Genomic DNA, 18,312 nt, shown 5'->3' with positions numbered 1-18,312 from the left:
ACCGACGCAAGTCCTCCACAAACATCAACCCGAGCAACATGTTGCTCTCTCCATCTTGGTAAGTCTTTGAACAAAGGTACTACTACTCGGTCCTCAGAGGCTTCACCAGCAGTGGTGAGGCTACAAGTATTCACTTTCTCCGTGACACGCTCAACAGTCAACACGGGCTGCTTCCTCGCCAACCGTGATCGTCACTGGAGGCCAGTAACCTTCACCCTGTCCTTGTTTATTGTCCACTGCCTCCCCTATTGGGACAGCGTGGCTGCCTTGTTCAACACAAAATACATACTCGTTCCCTTACTGCTAACCTTCTGATGACAGCCAAAACCTCCCAACCTTCAAAATCAGTAAAAACAAGCCTCAACCACCCGCAAAGTTGAACTCTACCACTCGGTCATTCATCTCTTCGACCCTCGACCCTCATGTCGGCCCTCAAAAAGTTCAGCCTCAAGGCTGCATACCTGGTCCGGCGGAGACGAGGACAAGGATCACACGGTCCGATTGATTTCCAGAGTCCTGGAAACAGCGCCTTTGATATTGTCTACAAGAGTGATCAGATGCCTCAAACCGTCGTCGAGCATTCGAGACACGATGAGGAATCAGGGTACAAGTCAATGGACGCGACAGAGCCCCATCTGCGAGTCAACACTTCAGCACACTTACCTACAATTGTTACCGAACCCGGATCGATCTTGAAGCATGTTAAATCAATATACTCGGACGGGTCAAGTCTCGCTGACCTGTCATCGATTTCTTCAACCTCCATCCTCAACGAAGGTCAGGTCAGGAGGGAGAACAATAACTGTGCAATGTACCAAGTGGATTCAGATTGGGTGACGATGATATCTGAGCCCTCCGATGAACCTGTCAATACTATGACCACCACTGGACCAACCAACGACACGCCTTATCCAACCATGATCTCTTTCCAAGAAGGGATTCTTCCAAAAGAGGTCTTCCATCATCGAGCTGGGCCAAGCGTGGACAAAGGTTTGCCGTCCGGTCTCTTCATCCACGGGCAAGCAGATGTGACACAGACACCTCGAGCGAGAGGCTCTGATGCCGAGACAGATGCAAATACTCCTCGGCCAACAACTCAGACTGTTGTGTCATCAGAGCAACGCCGATGGTCTGACTTCTCGGACTTGGAGTTCAGTGATAACTCTCGACGTCACATTGTGCAGGTGCAGCCAGGAAAATGGGAGCTTGTGTCTGAAGGTTCTCGACACTCCATGAGTCATGGCTTAGCACCAGAGCAGTCTCGTGCCTGGGCTGGCTACTCTCAAGGCAGATACGACCGGCATGATCCAAATCACTTTCATCACGGGCCATCTGGAAACCGTCAAGTCGTATACCAGACGGGAGAGGCGAGATCAGACATTCAAAGTGAAGCTGCAGGGAGTGAAAGTTCGTCAGCAGCCTGTGGACAACCCATCCGCTACTTCGCAGGAAGCCCAGAGGCAATGCTATATCGGTCCGATCCTGTTCGCAATCCGTTGTGGGGAGCTCAAAACGCACACCCACTGATGAACAATCTGTACGCTGCAGTCGGCCAAGTTGCCACAGATTTCCATGCGACAAGGCTGGAGCTCGAGGCTATGCACCATCAGACTATGATTGATTCATACAGAGTCGAGTCCCTCAGAGCTCAGCTGGCTCAAAGCAGTCTCAAAATCCGAGAGCAAAATGTTCAAATCGAGAATTTGAAGGTGTTGGCTTCTCCTAGGAGTGGAACACACCACAACCATGCCTACGTTGAGAAATCACTAGACATCCAAGAGGGAGAGGAGGACGCTGGATACGCACAAGTACCGCCTTATTCGTTAGCAGCCTCGGTTACTGTCTCATCACCTCTTGCTGACCCCTTTACAGACATTATGGCTAAATTAGAAACAAGAGCAAGTTCTGTTGATTCCGCAGGCCTCCAAACCCACACCAGGGCCACCACTGTTACACCAAAATGATCGCCCAAATTTCAAACTGCAATGTACTCGCGGGCAGATGGTTGGTCTGACGAGGACGCCCACGCAACATTAAGACAAAGCTCCGGATGATGTCTCAGGATAATCGACCAACGAGTGACTGCTGATGACTGGCAACAGTGGCGATGACAGGAGAAAGCGAACGGGGGAGGCAGACGAGGCTGACCTGTCCAGGGGCGGGGAGAGGACGGTTTACAATTTCCATTCGACCAACGGGAGTGTGGGACCGCACAGGTTTACGGATTGTCAGAGTAGAATCACAACTTTCAGCATTGGTCTGTTCCTGTTTATGTAGCCGATCGAATGCCACAGCGTTCTATCATACTGGGGTACTAAATCTCTGTGGAGTAACAATGACAAGTATTGTGCCCAACATATGGATCCAGCGATAGGCTGCCGGGGTTTTAATTCTAGCCAGTCGCCATGACATGAAAGTGTGATCTCCACGGACGTCCTGTGCTGATAAATATCTACCTAGCCTACAGTAGGTGCACGTTCCTGTAAATTAATTCTTCTTGATTTCAACAGGTGTGACATGATAAGCCTTGACACCTTTGATGTCCTTTGCGCCTCTCAAGACATGGATGTTATTCTTGAACCACTCGCTTTCTCTGAAGGCGTGGTGGGCCGCGACGCTTGTCCAGGAGATCAAACCGTTGAACAAACGACCTTTTTCCTGTGTGCCAGGGATCTCGACGTGCTCGACGGCCCAACCAGAAGTGGCAGCCTTGACCTCAGGAGAGACACCAGACGCGGACTTGAGGAACTCCTTGACCTTGGCATCGAAAGTCGCAATGTCACTTTCACTGTAATCGGCAGGGAAGTATGCGTTGAAAACTTCAGTCGCACCACCCTTGGTCCAGGCGTCGATGGGAAGTGGGTCGAAATGTACATGATACAATGCTGGGGGGCCGGCCAAGTCTTGTAGAATTCCCTCGAGAAACGTCTTGTAGACCCTAACGTCGCGATAAGCAGTTGGAAGAAGAGAATTTTAGTTAGCCAAGACTTACTCGGAAGCTATGAACTTGTTATGGTGTTCGACGCTGTCCCAGTCAATGAACAGGAGGCCGAGAGTGGGATCCTCAACCTGTCTTCCAAAAAGGCAATTTCGGGCTCCATCTTGGGCCAGGATGGTTTGAAAGACTTTCTGGAACGCCGCGTATGATGGAGAAGCGGGATCTTCTGGATGCACTCCCTCTTTGAGGGGGATAGCGGCAAATTCGGTCGCGACGGGCATTTTAATGGTGATGGTGATGTTGCTGGGTTGCTGGATTCATATAATTTCGATATCGATTGGAAGGTTTATGGGACTACAAAGAGAATAAGAAGAGAACGTTAAAGATGACTAGTTTATCAGGCCCATAAGTAGCTGGTGGTGATGGTGCGATCCTTCTCTTTGTGGCAGCATCGTAAGTGGGACACGTCCACACATGTCGTCTTCTTCTCCACCTTTGCGGTTCATACACATACAAAATGTGGGAGAATTTGGTCCGTAACAGTGAGGATCAGTCAGCAACAAAGCCGAGGGTCGTCGGAAGCGGAGATAGCGGAGACTACCTAAACGGTGGAACCGACGGTCCAGTACATCCAACGACCATTTCCGATGAGTTTGTTGAGGGGCCTTATAGGGCCTCAATTACCAGAGCAATGATACCTAGGTACCTTGTTTATTTTGCATTATAAGCATGTCTGTCGGAACTCATCAAAGACGAGAGAGAATGTCAGCAGTCCGCAAATTCCAATTTCTCGGTCTTAGGCTTTAGGCACCTCCCAAAAAGGGAGGAGTATCAGGAAGGTGAGATTGGTGATCAGAGACTTATTTCTGATCATGTTGTAAATTTGCTTTTGAGTAGAGAATTCGACTGAAAACGGATAAATAGGTCGAGAGCCTTTGGCTGACAAGTATAGATTGTTTGATGAGGTTGTCGTTGCACACATGTGCTGTATGGTACCTGGCTATGCTGATCGCTGACCTCTTAAGTACCTCGTGGCCCCCTCGACCTGAAGCGAGCCCCGGGGGATGACTCAGGATGCCTCTGGCGTTCATTTAGGTGCCCCGGGCCAATGGTCCCTCCCAAAGTCCAGTTAAATTGGCCCATTGTGCCCTGTCTTCTGTGGTGCTAATGAGGGGTTGAGGGGCCGGCGACGACGCGGGGCCGGCAGCGGGCCGGGAGAATTCTAGGAACACACGGCACACTTCCAACTCATCACGTGTTGGAGATGTGTTGCATCTCAACCACCTGCACTTCGCTGTAAATGCTCCTTCCCCGGGTTTTGGTTACCCGACTCGGTTATTGCCGGCCGTGCATCTTCATCTCAGGCAAAGAATCACTGCGAGCCTGGCATTGCAAAGTCACATTCACGGCCCTTGTTGTTTCCAGCTGTTGAATATTGTCCTCGATATCTGCAGCTGGATTTCTTATGTTTGTCTTTTCCTCGACGCACTCATAGGATCTTCTCTTCTTCCTTCGTCTTCGCTCTTTCGTTGCCATTGAAGGAGAACCCCTCCTCCTCCATCATCCTCCATCATGCGCCCACCCTCGAGTCCCTCGAATGCTATACTGAGGAGCCTAGGAAGAGCTCTTCGAGACCAGCAGCGTCATCCAGTGCTTCATTCCTCACCAAGGCATATCCGATTTGCTGCTACCTTTACACATCCTCAACATGCCCAGGCAATCTCGGTCCTCCCCACCGCAGTCGACAAGTCCAGCCCAGATTTCAAGGACAATGCCGCCCAATTGACCGATATCATGAACAAGTACTCTGAACTGCATAAAAAAATCCAGTTAGGCGGGCCACAGAAAGCACGAGACAAGCATATTCAGCGAGGCAAGATGCTCGCACGAGACAGAATTACTGCCTTGATAGATCCCGGTAGCCAATTCCTCGAATTGTCTCCATTGGCCGCCCACGAGATGTACGAGGATGAAATCACAGCCGCGGGTCTCATTACTGGTGTTGGGACTGTCGAAGGCGTCACCTGTATGATTGTCGCCAACGATGCCACCGTCAAAGGCGGCACCTACTATCCCATGACAATCAAAAAGCATCTGCGTGCTCAGGAGATCGCCGAGCAGAACAAACTTCCCTGCATTTACCTTGTCGACTCTGGCGGTGCCAATCTTCCCAACCAGAAAGATGTTTTCCCGGACAGAGACCACTTTGGCCGCATCTTCTACAACCAGGCCAACATGAGTGCTCAGGGCATTCCCCAGATCGCCGTGGTGATGGGGCCTTGTACTGCTGGTGGCGCATACGTGCCTGCCATGTGTGACGAATCAATCATTGTCGAAAAACAAGGCACCATTTTTCTTGCAGGGCCGCCTCTAGTCAAGGCAGCTACCGGTGAAGTCGTTTCGGCAGAGGATCTAGGTGGTGGACAGCTCCACAGCTCCGTCTCTGGTGTCACTGATTATCTGGCCGTCGATGACGCTCATGCCCTTGTGCTTGCTCGACGCTCAGTGTCCAATCTCAACTATCCCAAGGAACAGCCGGCCCCATTTGAAGTGCGCGAACCCCTGTATGACCCCGAAGAGCTCACAGGCATTGTCGGCACCAACCTCCGCAAGCAAATCCCCATGCACGAAATCATCGCCCGCATTGTCGATGGTAGCGAGTTTGCAGAGTTCAAAAAGGACTACGGCTCATCCCTCCTGACGGGCTTTGCAAAGATCTACGGCCACCAGGTCGGAATAATTGCCAACAACGGTATCCTGTTCTCTGAATCCTCTCTCAAAGGAGCCCACTTCATCGAACTGTGCTGCCAACGCAACATTCCCCTCGTCTTTCTCCAAAACATCAGCGGCTTCATGGTAGGCGCCGATGCGGAAAAAGGAGGTATCGCAAAGAACGGCGCAAAGCTAGTCACCGCAGTCGCGTGTGCAAATGTACCCAAATTTACTGTAGTCGTGGGCTCCAGCGCTGGAGCTGGCAACTATGGCATGTGCGGTCGTGCTTACTCGCCACGATTCCTGTGGATGTGGCCAAACGCCAAGATTGGCGTCATGGGTGCTGATCAGCTTACCGCCGTCATGGAGACGGTTGGCAAGTCGGTTGATCCTGAGTTAAGAGACCGGATTGAACGTGAGAGTGATGCTGCATTCTCGAGCGCCCGCCTGTGGGACGACGGTGTTATCCCACCCGCACAGACACGGCACATGCTCGGTCTAGGGTTGAAGGCTGCCCTTGGAGGAACTTCGGAAAGTGTCAAGACCAAGTTTGGCGTGTTCCGCATGTAGAAAGCGTGGGCGTGCAAATGGGTTGATGTTGTTCTCGATAAACCAACACCATGGTTGTTGATTCGTCGTCTATCGGGGCCTATCGCCACCAAGAGATGGATAGGATGGCTAGCAGGGGCTCAAACGGGGCGTGTTACAATCTTGGAAATCAATTCATTGGTGCATCCATACCTGGACGGACGTGAGTCGGTAAGTGTCTAGTACCCTGTTGTATTGTCTTGTTCCCCCTTTTTCGCCTCTTGCATCAATCCAGTACTTTTTGTCTAGCTGTTTCTACGCCACTCCCCCAAAAACACACCCCAAAAACGCCACAGTGGCCTTCTGCTAACAACATATCTATCATAACAGAGTGGTTACAAGATGACACATCGGTCACGAGTGCGGCCCTTCCGTCCAGCTCTTCGGTCATGTCGATTGGGTCGATCCCTGCGTCGAGCCGCCAGCTGTTGCTCATACATCTGAGTTCGACTGGTGTCTTTGGCGATGATCTGGGCGCAGAGGTTGTGAAAGACTTCGTCGACATTACGCCGCAGTCGAGCTGATGTCTCGAAATAGGGTTTCTGTCCCCATTGTTGTGCCTGGTTCAGAGCTCGTTCTCGGGACACGACCCTCTCGTCGTCCATGTCGGATTTGTTGCCAACCACGACTAGAGGAATATCTTCGTCGTCCTTGATACGAATGATTTGTTCTCGCAGCTCGGCCAGCTCGTAAAAGGAGTTCATGTTGCAGATGGAGAAGACAAGGAGAAACCCGTGGCCTTGTCTCATGTAGAGTTCTCGCATGGCGGTGAATTGTTCGGTGCCAGCCGTGTCTAGACTAGAATGTGGTGAAACAAAAGCAATGTTAGCTGACGGGACAGGGACGGGAACGTGGTTTGGATGAAAAGAGATATAGTTCCATTGCGTGTAACATGAAATGAAGAAGGAATTTGGTTTTGAATACATACATTTCCAACATGATCTGCTTGCCATTTACATTGACCTGTTTTCGATACGAGTCCTCGATGGTCGGATCGTAACTCTCAATCCAGACATTCTGCACGAACTGTGCAGTGAGACAGCTTTTGCCGACTCCTCCTATGGTGTGATAAAGGTCGAGTCAGCCATTATTCTTTTGGGTCAAAACCATGGGAAGTTTCTGGACACCACAAGAGGGGGGGGGGGGGGGGGGGGAAGCTTACCAGCGCCGAGCACAACGATGTGATACTCTCTCCTGGACGCGCATTCGAATCAGCTTCAAGATCCTCGCTATATGACGATAATCCCACGTTCCAACCCATCGGCAACACTGCCAATATCCTGCCATGCATGTATCTCGGGAGTGAACCTACCTGGGTTGAAAACTCATTTCTCGAATCCCTTGCGACCCTTCAACTCGTTTCAAAGCCCCCCTCAACAGCACCAAATGGGCCGTCCCTCTCGCACACTCTCTGTGATGTGCTGGTGTAGTGACTGGTACACCTAACCAACGAAACAAGCAAGTCGTAGCCGTGAGCCGGACCGGAGGATAGTTTAGGATGAGATGAGGTGGGAGAAAAACAAAATCAGCTTGCCACTGCAGCAGCCTACATCTCCAAAGGCGTTATGTGGAGACAATATGCGTTCGTTTCGAAAAAAAATCGTAGGTATGAATCGAGGAAGGAGAGAATTGGGCGTTGAGAAAATAGTCGTGGGATGTGGCAAGTCAGAACCGAATTTCTCTTAGTTTCCCATGCGTGGCTCGATCTCAATCCTCATAGAATCGACTGACGATAGAATGAGGGTGAGATTGAATTCTGAAACCAAAAGCCAACAACAGCAATATGCTTAGAACGAAGTTGAGGCGGTGCTTATAGGTGACGATATTAGGCAAGAGAAGGGAGAATGGATAGGGATTGGGCCGCTCAGGCCTAGATCGCGTGACCGACGAGGGGTTTTGGTCCAGTCCTGTGGTCAGACGATGTGATGTTGAAAAAAAGACCGTTGTGTTGGGTCGTAAGGAAAGACACAGAGACGTCACAAATTTGAATGAGACGGTTAATTGATTTCAGCTGGTTTGTGTGTCGTATGTGTGTGTCGTATGTGTGTGTCGTGGTTGTGGGGATCCACTGAGAATTAGAATTGGGATTGAGAGTTTGGGGGTTGTCAGAGGTGAGGTAATTCGAGGCCTGAACTCGGTGGCAATGAGGTCGTTGGATGGTAGTTGATATTGAGTGAAGTTTTCTGGTGCTTTCTAGCTTAGTAGGTCGGTGGTTGGTAGCTGAACAGGTGGATGAGTGGATGAGTGGATGAGTGGATGTGATGGATGGCAAGGACAAGGGTGAGGGTAAGATGGGTAAATGCGATGGCAAATGTACAGGAAGGCGGCGATCCAGTAGATATGTTACTTAGTGTTGTCTGTACTTGCCAGGTGGATTTGCAAGTATGGGCTGGGGTTTTGGTTATTGGTTTTCGTTTGCTTTTATACAAGAACAGTGAGGTCAGTTTTGTCAAGTTTGTTGCAAGCTTCATGAATTGACTACGAGTCCATCAGTAACTTGTGAATTGGGTCTGTCTCCTGGTCTGGTGGGAAAAGGGCCCGACCGGGCCAACTGGGAATTTTTCACTTCCCTCGCTTGTCCGCACTTTGGGATTTCTTGTGCACACGGTAAGTAGTGTACGGTCTATTCCGGCCGTTTCAGTTCTGGGTTTGTGGGTATGGGGTTTAGTTCGATGGATTAGTTCTGACGCCAGGAGGTGGTAGTGGGAGAGCTAGCACACATCATGCTGGACTTCAATGACCGACGACATTGGGATCAACAAATGATCCCCCGATTTCATCAGGGCGAATGGGAGATCAGATTCCATTAATCTGACTGGTCTAGACTGGCATGGCATGGCACTGCATCCACATGTTATTAAGAAAAAAAGGACAGTACAGTCGTGTCAGTGTTGGCAGTTGAGAACCGACACGACCAAGTGCTCGATTAGGACTGCATTATTGGGTAATGCATTCGTTGATCAACTATGTCCAATGTTGATCCATTTTCATGAATGGAGCTTACCGTGACTAGGTTATCAATTGGCTATGGTCCCTGGAACTCTATCATCCTGGTTTGGTTGCTTGGAACCCTGGTCGACCACGAGCTTGAGAATTTTCAACTTTCTCTAGGTTCAAGGTGGATGCCGCTGTGACTGTCAAGTTGGAATACGAGCTGAGACGGACTTGGTGTTTTGTCATTGGGGAATCTAAGGGCCGGGCACAGGTCAGCGGCGTTCACAAGTTGACGACTCTTGAGGCCTGGTACATGCATAGGTACCTATCTACCAAGGTACTTCATACAGGATATAAGGACGAATGTACCTATAAGCTATGAGTACGCTAGGTACTACTTACCTATTCAGGCCCAAGGGCCATACTGAAGGCCATCAGAAGCCAATAAGCGGATTAGGCGGCGGCTAGGTTTCTTAGAGGCCCCGAGAGTTTGGCCCAACCCACACGGTACCTTGCACCTTTGAACGCCATGGGCGCCGGAGCCGGGTGATAGGTACGCGTACACGAGACCTCTAGGGCCTTCAGGCGGTCATCGCCTTCCATTGTAGGGTAGACTTGGTGGACCTCGATAGCTCACTAGGCCCTACTCGTGGGCCTTTGGCCCCTATGCCCACTTCCCCGACGCGCGGAACATGCTCCTGACCCCCGGCAATGGGACACCATTGAGTGCTCGCCGCTTAAGATCCACCGAGGAAAGAGACCGCACATCTCCATGCGTCTCGAACAAACTCTACCAAGGAGGCCCTTGAGTGAACACTATTGACGACCGACGACCGACCAGACCTGTATTTGTGTGTGGTTACATAGATCAGTGTGACCGCCATTGATAAGACCAGGATGGAATCACAAACATATCCAGTGGTAGTAATGGGGCATGATTTTCCGGCGGTAGACCTCTCTACTTAGTAGCCGTTGGGTAGCCATGGTGCTACGGTACCTCAAGCCGGAGGGCGTCGCGAGCAATCGTACCTACCTTAGGTAAAGTAGGTTTTGCAGCTAATCACTTCATACGCATACCTACAGGCACCCAATTGGGTCACAAGAGCTTAGCCGGTTAAGTTACCAGACACTTGGCGCCTATGTGTTGATGCCTAAGCACCCGAGGCAAGCACGGATACTGCAAGGTACACGGATGCCTGATTTTGTCGTCATTCTTCACGCAAGCCTTGATAAATCTACATAGGAATGGCAGGCACGACTGCACGACAGGTCATTTGGAAAGACCCATCAGCACAACATCCTGCTCTCTCTCTCTCTCTCTCTCTCTCTCTCTCGTGTCTCTGTACGTCAACCTCAACCATTGGGCCAGACCTTTTTCTTGTTGTCTGCATGGAACTGGCCAACTGGTCGGTTGCCTGAAATAACATGTTCACCATCTCCCTCACCTTTGCCCATATCGTCCCTTTTCCCTTTGACGACATACAATCCTCCTGTGAGTACCACGTCCGTCTTCCCTTTGCAGTTGCCGACTCCCTCCCCATATCTGCAATTACTGGCTTGATGTTCTACCGAGTCCAATACCAGCCTTCGAAACCTTGTTGCTCACGGGACGATCCCTTGGAGAACTTTCTCATGCTTGTCAAACTTACGTACATACTGCACTGTATATCACAGCATTCTCCCTGATCGACACTTCGGGAGAATCCTCGGTGCAGTCTCAAGTCCCCGTGTTCCCTCCGTGCTTGCCGTGCCTAACCCTAGATTTGAATATCTGGTTACGCGCCAGGTTACGAGTGAACTCCGTGGCTCCCTGACTAAAATTCTAAGGGAAGATCTACACGCCAATCCATAGATCGATAATGTGGTTGACACTGACTATCTCAGTATCGGGTATTCATCCGGGGATTGGTAGTCAACTGAGTCCTCTGAACACCCAGTTTTCGGCAGATGCTAGCCATCTGATACCACGAGCATGACATATGGGCCCCGATTCCTCATGCAGATGCGGCTCATTCTTACTCTTATTGGCTAGTCGAGCTGATCCAGTCGGGTGATACTTCCGAGCAGTCGATCCCACTACCACATACTGTGCATTCGAACCGGTTGGAAGAAGGAGATATAATACACACTGCACACATTTCTCGACTCGATGTCATGTCCATATGGTCAGTTCGGATCCGAATCATCTGTATCCTTGGTTCCAAGACACCATCACCACCAGGTCGTGCAGGCCTATGATTCATATCCAAGGTCACATCTCCAGACTTTGTCACCCACAGAGTCGATCAGGGCCTCCAATGACGAATGAGGCTTGAATAAGCGAACATACCAAACTCACATTGTGACATTCCACCCAGAAGTGCTGCCGATCGGCAATCGCAACCACATCCCAATTCTATAATACTTCGACAGGTTCCTGACTATCGGATTATGGTGCCTATTGGCGGACCAGGCCTACAGGTACGGCAGAGCTAACCTTACCAACGGACCATGTCTGTAGTGCCCAGAGCTACTCTCTGATCTGTCTGCGACCATTACACACATGGTAAGAATGTTGTTGTTCGTCGTTGAGGCCGGCAGTTCTGGCAACCCTTAACTATAAAAGGCAACCTGATCAGCGCTTGTGACATGCCACGTGCATGCCCACACGTCGAACCTGATGGTATCAGCTTCAGTTCCGAGACAGACAAATCAGCGCTGAGGTCAGACAGACCATTCGATCTCTCTTTGAGTGTTACAATCCTACCGGGTTTCGAGATGCATGACTGCCGTCAACAGATTTCATCACATTGGTAAGACTCTTCTGCATGACATTGATTGTATTCGGATATTATCTAGATACTCTCCAGACCGCCATCAGCTCGTCAAACGAACGACCATTACCTCACCGGACCGAAACCGCGCTGTACACGTTCAGAATTTGCAGATACAATCAAATTTTCATGGTACTTGCGACATTGGTGATGGAAATGATTCGAGAACCCGCCAGGCCCTCCCAACCTCCCGCCCTAGCCCTAGCCCAAGCCCTTGATCGAACATGCGCTTGAAGCTGCCTTCACTCCTGTGAACGCCAGATACTGATGAACGAGATCCGATAGCCTGAGTCGTTCGGTCGTGGGTGGAGATTTCCAGGATTTTTTAGGTGTTGGCCATAGTCATCGACTGCCAAACCTTCGAGAAATAGCGCTTTCACATCTAGTCGCTATCATCGCTGTCTCCACCCTTGCTCTTTCGCTTCTCCTTCTTCTCCTTCTTTTCCTTCTTCCTCCGCTTGCGCTCAGCCTTCTCTTCTGCCGTCTCACCGTCATGTTTGCTCTTTCGCTTCTTGTCATTTTCACCATTCACGGCGGTGGTCGCGGTGATCACATCCGTCTCGCCATTGGGTGCAACAGGTGGTGCAGAAAGCACATCGGACTGTGAGGTGGTTTCTTTGACAGGCGCGGCAGCAGAAGCTCCTTCAGGTGCGTTGTAATCGGTGTATGAGGCGGTCCAGTTGGCAGGGGTCGCTTCGTTTGGTCGTCCATATTTCTGCCCTTTGTCAGTAATGCTCATCAAGTTGTCACACGACGGATGTGGTAACTCACGTCAAGTTTGCCGTCAGACTTCATCTTCTTCTTCTCCACGGCGACTGGTCCCATGCCCCATCTTCGCGGGTAGAGATCACGCTCCATGATACATCGCTTGACCTTGGCTACGACGCCATGATCGCATGTCGACAGCTCCACAGTCGACATTTGAGCAATACCTAGAGCAATAGCTTCGCCCTTAGTCGTCATGAGAACGACCTCCTCGTGTACTTCAATGCCGGCTTCGAACCGCAACAGACCAGGGATCATGAGTTTGGCACCATAGCAGACGGCGTTGACTGCGCTGTCCTTGACCACTATTCTCTTGTATGTGGTCAAGAGAGTCTCCAACGGCGAGATCACCTTGCGCAGATATGCCTCGTCTCGGTTGTTGTCATAGCTCCACTGTGCATCCAGAACATCGTGTAATGTGACCATGCCCTTGGTCTCATCCATAGCCCCAGACCGCACTCTGCGCAATTCCTGCATGTGGCCACCCACACCCAGAAGCAACCCCAGGTGTACGCAAAGCGTTCTGATATAAGTTCCGGCCTCGCAGCTCACCCAGAACACACCGAGATGTCGATCATTGTCGAATTCGTAGAGCTTGCTCTCGTGGATCGTTCGAATACGCAGTTGTCGCTTGACGGCCGAGATGAGGGGAGGACGTTGGAACAAAGCACCAGTCAGGGTTTCCAAGGCTCGCGCAAATTGCGCTTCACCACCGGGGAGTTTGTCGTGTAGTCGCACCACACAGACGTATTCTTTTCCTGCTCCCTGTTGTGACTTGACCAAGCGAGTGGCTCTATCGATGCACACGATCAGACATCCCGTCACTTTGGGATCGAGCGTACCGCTGTGACCGGTCTTTTCGACTCGCAGGATTCGCTTCACCCATGCAACGACTTCGTGGCTGGAGGGATTCGAGGGCTTGTCGAGATTGATCACACCCGAGGAAATGTAGGATTTGAGGTCGCGTTTCAGCGGCGTGCAGCCAACGGGAATGGGTGTGAAATGGCCAGTTCGGATCAACACTGGAGTGGAAGATTGTGTTAGTATTTTATGCAGTTGGTTCCATGGCAAAGCCCAGACTGCTCGCTTGCGTCGCACTCACATTTCTCATAGTTCTTCAGCAATAAAGGCCATTCCGATGTTGGGATCTGAGGAGTGACATTTTCTGGCTTGATGCTGTAGTCAACCTCTTGCACCTCGACCTTGCCCATTTTGGCCAACGTGACAGCAAGAGATGCTGCGGAGACGGGTGCTGAATAAAGATGACCAGGGAAAATACGACTCTGGCGACAGAAAAGCTGCTGACTTGAGGGCACCTCAGCCTCGACGACCGTAAGAGATACAGAGAGGTAATATGGGGTAGGAAAAATGGATTTTTCCACAGGATGAAATGGCAGTATGTATTTCGCGAATGGATGGAGAGAGGAGTAAGAAAAAGTTCTTGACTGGGCGAGTCTCGGTGCGGAGTGAGGTACGATTTCTGCCTCTGAACGCTAACCCTTTGAGGATTAGTGGGATTCAACTCTTGGCATCATTATTTCTGCAATTTCTCCAATTCTCGTCAGAAGATCATTTCTTTGTCAAAGCCAGCGTGTTCTCATTCTGTTGCTTTTGGCATCAGCCATCAGCCACCAGCATTTGTCTTCACATATCTATCTTGTGAGTCTGTACTGGTCAGGTCACGAAGGTGACTGTGAGAGAAACAAGATGGCAGATATCATGGAGAAATTCTGGAGTGCTCCTCCTGTCACGAGGTTGGTCTACACCTACACTGCAGAGCTTGTATTACTCGTCAATTTACTAACAAATCTAACTACAGAACGATTGTTGCTGCAATGTTTGCAGAGTCGGCTCTTGTTCATGGAGGTCTTCTCGATCCATCTTATATTGTCCATTTCACACCGTTTCTGTACCAATTCCCTCCTCATCTCTGGCGACTTCTCACACCCTTTCTACTCACCGGATCCGGTTTCTCTTTCGTTTTTGACCTGTACTTTAGTAAGTCCAGCACAACTTGTGTGCAGAGAGCACTGTTGACATCTATCCAGTGTTTACTTATGCATCGGGCTTGGAGCTCAACTCACCCAGTTTTACTCAACCTGGGGATTTCTTCATTTATATTGTTTTCATTGCAACTGTTGTCTGGGTAAGTCTCTTCTGTGGTCGCTTTACCGTCTACATATTTGAATCTTTCCCCTCCCCAACCCCTAAACACCTCGCATATCTGCCCGCCCAGCCTTTTCTAGCTGAAGCGGTTCCTGGAACTGAGGAAGATTACCCCTGTTGCGCATACAGCTCCGTCATTCGCAAATCTGTCAAAGGACTGTATTGTGGTTCAGGCATGGTGGCAGCTCAATTGAGAAAAGCTTGACGTAACCATCTTATTTACGTTCTGCGGTTGGAGCTCCCTACATCATTTATCAACCCCATCACCACGCAATGAAGCTGTTGTGGAGTTGATCTGGCTGACCAGAAATACAGTTAACGGCAGGCCTTTTCCTCAGCTCATACATCTTCACACAAGCATTCATGCTGGCGATCATATACACATATGCCCAGGACAATCGGGGAAGGAAGGCGCATTTCGTCATCTTCCAAATTCCCGTGGAACTCCTTCCATGGGCAATGTTGACTCTGACCCTGATCATGGGTGGTCCTGGTGCAGCCTTGCAACAAGTGACCGGAGTTGTTGCTGCACATCTTTATGATTTCCTCACCCGACTGTACCCTACCTTTCAGGGTGGTCGTAATTTTATCCAGACACCGGCGGCCGTGAGACGCTTTTTCGGCGCAGATCAAAGTGCATTCACTCGTAAGCCATACGGCACAAGTTTTCGAGCCGGCCAGCCCGCGGCACAACAACAGAGTCGTGGATGGACAAGTGGCTTCACCAATAGTTGGAGCGGCAGAGGCGCGGGACGCAGACTCGGTGGAGATTAAACGAATGAACAACAGTACAACATTTGAACAAGTACTGGAAATTAATGGGCCAACATGACTTTGTATAACAATTAGCGAGACTCCAGATACCCGAACATGAACAAGTTTTTTAACGACCAATGCCAATTTTGACATCCAGACTGGTCATCCTGTGACACACTATCAATTCTCCAGGTTTCAAAACCCAGCTCTACATCATTGTGTTCATACAAGTACGCATGTGTACATATCCGTAAAGAATGCAGAGTCAAGGAGGTCTTCCATATACAGTTCCTCCGTATTGTAGTCATCCAGGTTCCAGAATCCAACCCACATTCACATTGATGCCAAGGCGGGTTTCAAGTCAAGAGGGGCCCCAACCTTGTCCCAACCATGTCGAGAACCAACAAGATGAAGCTAAACATCTTGTAACATCTGAGCCTCGTTGGACTCCAGGTGGCTCATACACAATCCGTCTCGGTACCAGAAATTCCGACTTCAACAAACAAGGCCATCCTTGACTTTCTGGTAGAAAGACAACAAAACTCCAACTGATGACCGTACCCACGTGTTCCATACCCGTGCATGTCACACGTTGCTGCGGTCGCAACAGTGGAGACGAATGCTTAATCCCATTACGAAAACAAGTCGCTTGAGGCCGCTTGAATCGCTTGATGCTGGGATGTGTGGATGTTCGTCTCTGAATCGACAGATCTTGCTGGAAAATTCTGAAAATCGTCCCAAAGAGTCAATTGCAAGGCGAAACTCAAATCACAAATATCGGGCAAGATGCGTCTCAACCTCTTGGACCTGACCGAGGTAGAAACAAGTCAATTTGGAATGAGATGCAGATCGCCCTTTTGGTAAGGAGATGGTGAGTGAGTTGGTGAGTTCTCGAATTCTCGAAGCACATACATATAGATGCTCGCTTTAGTCCTCGATGAAACGAATGGTTCAACTTCCACGGCATTGCTCGCACCCGGTATCTCTTCTATCTCATTCACTCACTCGCGGCTGGTCCTGCGTTGTTCCTTTTCATTTCGTCAAAGATTCCATTCCTTCGGTTATCTTTTGGTTATACCACAGAGATACTCAATCACCATACGGAACCCGGCTGTTCCCTGCTTTTCGCTTCTTGTTTTTTACCCATCAACAAAACGCGACACGGACAGGTCTCCGTACACGATCACTTACACATACTAGACATCTCACATCATGGGCCGGTTCCTTCACCTCAGTCTTCTTTCACCTCTGGCCATGTCGAGTGCCTTGGCCTGGTCTGGCACTCCAAGGAGCCATGGCGTACAACCATTGGCAATGGGCACATTTATGCTGATCCCCAGCTTGCTTGCACCAGTTGTCTCGGCCTATGTCGTGCCACCACCCAGTGGTGAGAGATATGGGGGGTTCAGGGCTAAGAGACAGGTTGAAGGCACTGAGACTGGCGTCACTATTGCCACTGAAACCACTGTCGCACTCACCACTGACGATCTTGCCCTCGCTACGGCCACAGAATCTGTTGACATCGCCACCGCCACCGCCACCGCCGTTGACAACGTCGCTACAGCAGCAGCAGCTGTTGGCGCAGAGGCCGAGCAATGTGTTCTTCGTGCAGTCGAAGCAGCCATTGGAGTTCTCGCTGCTGGTGCTGGCGCTGGCGCTGGTGCTGCCGCTGAAGTGGAGAATGTCGACGTGACCGCCCTAGTGACAGATACTGCTGTCGTAGCCACCATCGCAACTGCCACTGCCACCGCCGAAGGCGTCGCCGTCGCCGTCACCGACGTTACAGAGACCGCTGCGGTTGACACAGTCTCAGCAACTGCCGTCGATACCCTAGCGGTCAACACAGCATTAACAACCGCCTCTGTCGAAACAACAGCCACTGACACATTACTAGCCACCGCAGCTCTCGAAACCACGGCAACACTCGCCACGGCAGTTGAAGCAGCAGCTGCAGTGCAAACCTTGGGTGTCGAGCCTGTTCTCTTGAATTCTAATGCTACGGTTGCTGCCATCGCTGCTGCTTGCGCGGTTGGTATCGCTGATGTCGAAGCTGCTTTTGCTGCTCAGGGTATCACGCTTGAGGCAGGACAAGTTTGTCCTGCTCTTCCTCCTCCGCCTCCAGAGGTAGCAGGCGAAGTTCCTCCACCTCCACCTCCGGCTCAAGCTCCTGGCCATGATCAGGGTATTGGACGAGGTGCTGAGCGTGGTCCAGGAGGCGGCGCCGGCGGCAGAGGCAACGGCAACGGCAACGGCAACGGTCGTGGCAATGAACGTAGCGGCAATGGAAATGGAAGGAATGGTGGTGGAGCTATTGTCGTGGTTTCACCTCCCATTGGAAACGGACCTGCTGGTGTCCCTGCTGGCTTTGGACATGCAGGTCAACAGATCCATAAGCGCTAGGAGGATTGATTCATCTTGGTTGGTTCTGCGATTTGGTAGGGTAGGGTGCTGCTTGGAAGGCAAAAAGCATTCCGACACACGGCTCTCGTGACCGTGACCGCGACCATCGGGGCAATGTTTCAAGTAGAAGTTGGATTATGCACAGGAGTGCTCAAAAACAAAAACGGACGGCAAGGACAGGTCCATTTGGGAGACCAGGAAAAGGAAATTAGACTGCCAGACTTGGAAAATGCATGGAAT

The 18,312-nt window shown here is 50.6% G+C and overlaps 7 protein-coding genes across 8 annotated transcripts; 4 read left to right on the top strand and 3 right to left on the bottom strand.

The window, feature by feature from the left end:
• Positions 1-422: 422 nt before the first annotated feature.
• Positions 423-2,253, top strand: PV10_05825 (uncharacterized protein; the record flags this gene model as incomplete). Its single annotated transcript, XM_016370547.1, has 1 exon — positions 423-2,253. The coding sequence occupies one exon, from the start codon at positions 423-425 to the stop codon at positions 1,962-1,964; it is 1,542 nt and encodes a 513-aa protein (XP_016222840.1). The 3' UTR covers positions 1,965-2,253.
• A 9-nt stretch (positions 2,254-2,262) lies between these two features.
• PV10_05824 (uncharacterized protein) lies at positions 2,263-3,422 on the bottom strand. The gene is made up of 2 exons (XM_016370546.1): positions 2,993-3,422; positions 2,263-2,938 (listed from the first exon to the last, which is right to left on the bottom strand). The coding sequence occupies exons 1-2, from the start codon at positions 3,217-3,219 to the stop codon at positions 2,488-2,490; spliced, it is 678 nt and encodes a 225-aa protein (XP_016222839.1). The 5' UTR covers positions 3,220-3,422; the 3' UTR covers positions 2,263-2,487.
• Positions 3,423-4,285: 863 nt separating this feature from the next.
• PV10_05823 (uncharacterized protein) lies at positions 4,286-7,143 on the top strand. Its single transcript, XM_016370545.1, has 2 exons — positions 4,286-6,409; positions 6,569-7,143. The coding sequence occupies exon 1, from the start codon at positions 4,511-4,513 to the stop codon at positions 6,218-6,220; it is 1,710 nt and encodes a 569-aa protein (XP_016222838.1). The 5' UTR covers positions 4,286-4,510; the 3' UTR covers positions 6,221-6,409; positions 6,569-7,143.
• Positions 6,357-9,090, bottom strand: PV10_05822. Of its 2 annotated transcripts, XM_016370543.1 has the most exons (4): positions 7,551-9,090; positions 7,401-7,432; positions 7,167-7,296; positions 6,357-7,036 (listed from the first exon to the last, which is right to left on the bottom strand). In XM_016370543.1, exons 1-4 carry the CDS (start codon positions 7,565-7,567, stop codon positions 6,574-6,576), a joined length of 642 nt encoding a protein of 213 aa, XP_016222836.1. In that variant the 5' UTR covers positions 7,568-9,090; the 3' UTR covers positions 6,357-6,573. The 2 variants fall into 2 exon arrangements, with proteins under 2 accessions (XP_016222836.1, XP_016222837.1); XM_016370544.1 differs by having other exon boundaries at positions 6,357-7,296; positions 7,401-9,090.
• Positions 9,091-11,975: 2,885 nt separating this feature from the next.
• On the bottom strand, positions 11,976-14,154 carry PV10_05821 (centromere/microtubule-binding protein cbf5). The gene is made up of 3 exons (XM_016370542.1): positions 13,853-14,154; positions 12,757-13,772; positions 11,976-12,700 (listed from the first exon to the last, which is right to left on the bottom strand). The coding sequence occupies exons 1-3, from the start codon at positions 13,959-13,961 to the stop codon at positions 12,368-12,370; spliced, it is 1,458 nt and encodes a 485-aa protein (XP_016222835.1). The 5' UTR covers positions 13,962-14,154; the 3' UTR covers positions 11,976-12,367.
• Positions 14,155-14,340: 186 nt separating this feature from the next.
• PV10_05820 (uncharacterized protein) lies at positions 14,341-15,809 on the top strand. The gene is made up of 4 exons (XM_016370541.1): positions 14,341-14,504; positions 14,570-14,748; positions 14,799-14,896; positions 15,232-15,809. The coding sequence occupies exons 1-4, from the start codon at positions 14,458-14,460 to the stop codon at positions 15,688-15,690; spliced, it is 783 nt and encodes a 260-aa protein (XP_016222834.1). The 5' UTR covers positions 14,341-14,457; the 3' UTR covers positions 15,691-15,809.
• A 1,075-nt stretch (positions 15,810-16,884) lies between these two features.
• PV10_05819 (uncharacterized protein) lies at positions 16,885-18,072 on the top strand (the record flags this gene model as incomplete). Its single annotated transcript, XM_016370540.1, has 1 exon — positions 16,885-18,072. The coding sequence occupies one exon, from the start codon at positions 16,885-16,887 to the stop codon at positions 18,070-18,072; it is 1,188 nt and encodes a 395-aa protein (XP_016222833.1).
• Between the last annotated feature and the right edge of the window lie 240 nt (positions 18,073-18,312).

This window comes from Exophiala mesophila (genome assembly GCF_000836275.1).
Source record: "Exophiala mesophila strain CBS 40295 unplaced genomic scaffold supercont1.4, whole genome shotgun sequence".
Classification (NCBI taxonomy): Eukaryota; Fungi; Ascomycota; class Eurotiomycetes; order Chaetothyriales; family Herpotrichiellaceae; genus Exophiala; species Exophiala mesophila.
Note: the sequence above shows the minus strand (reverse complement) of the source record. Positions and strands in the feature narration are given on the sequence as shown.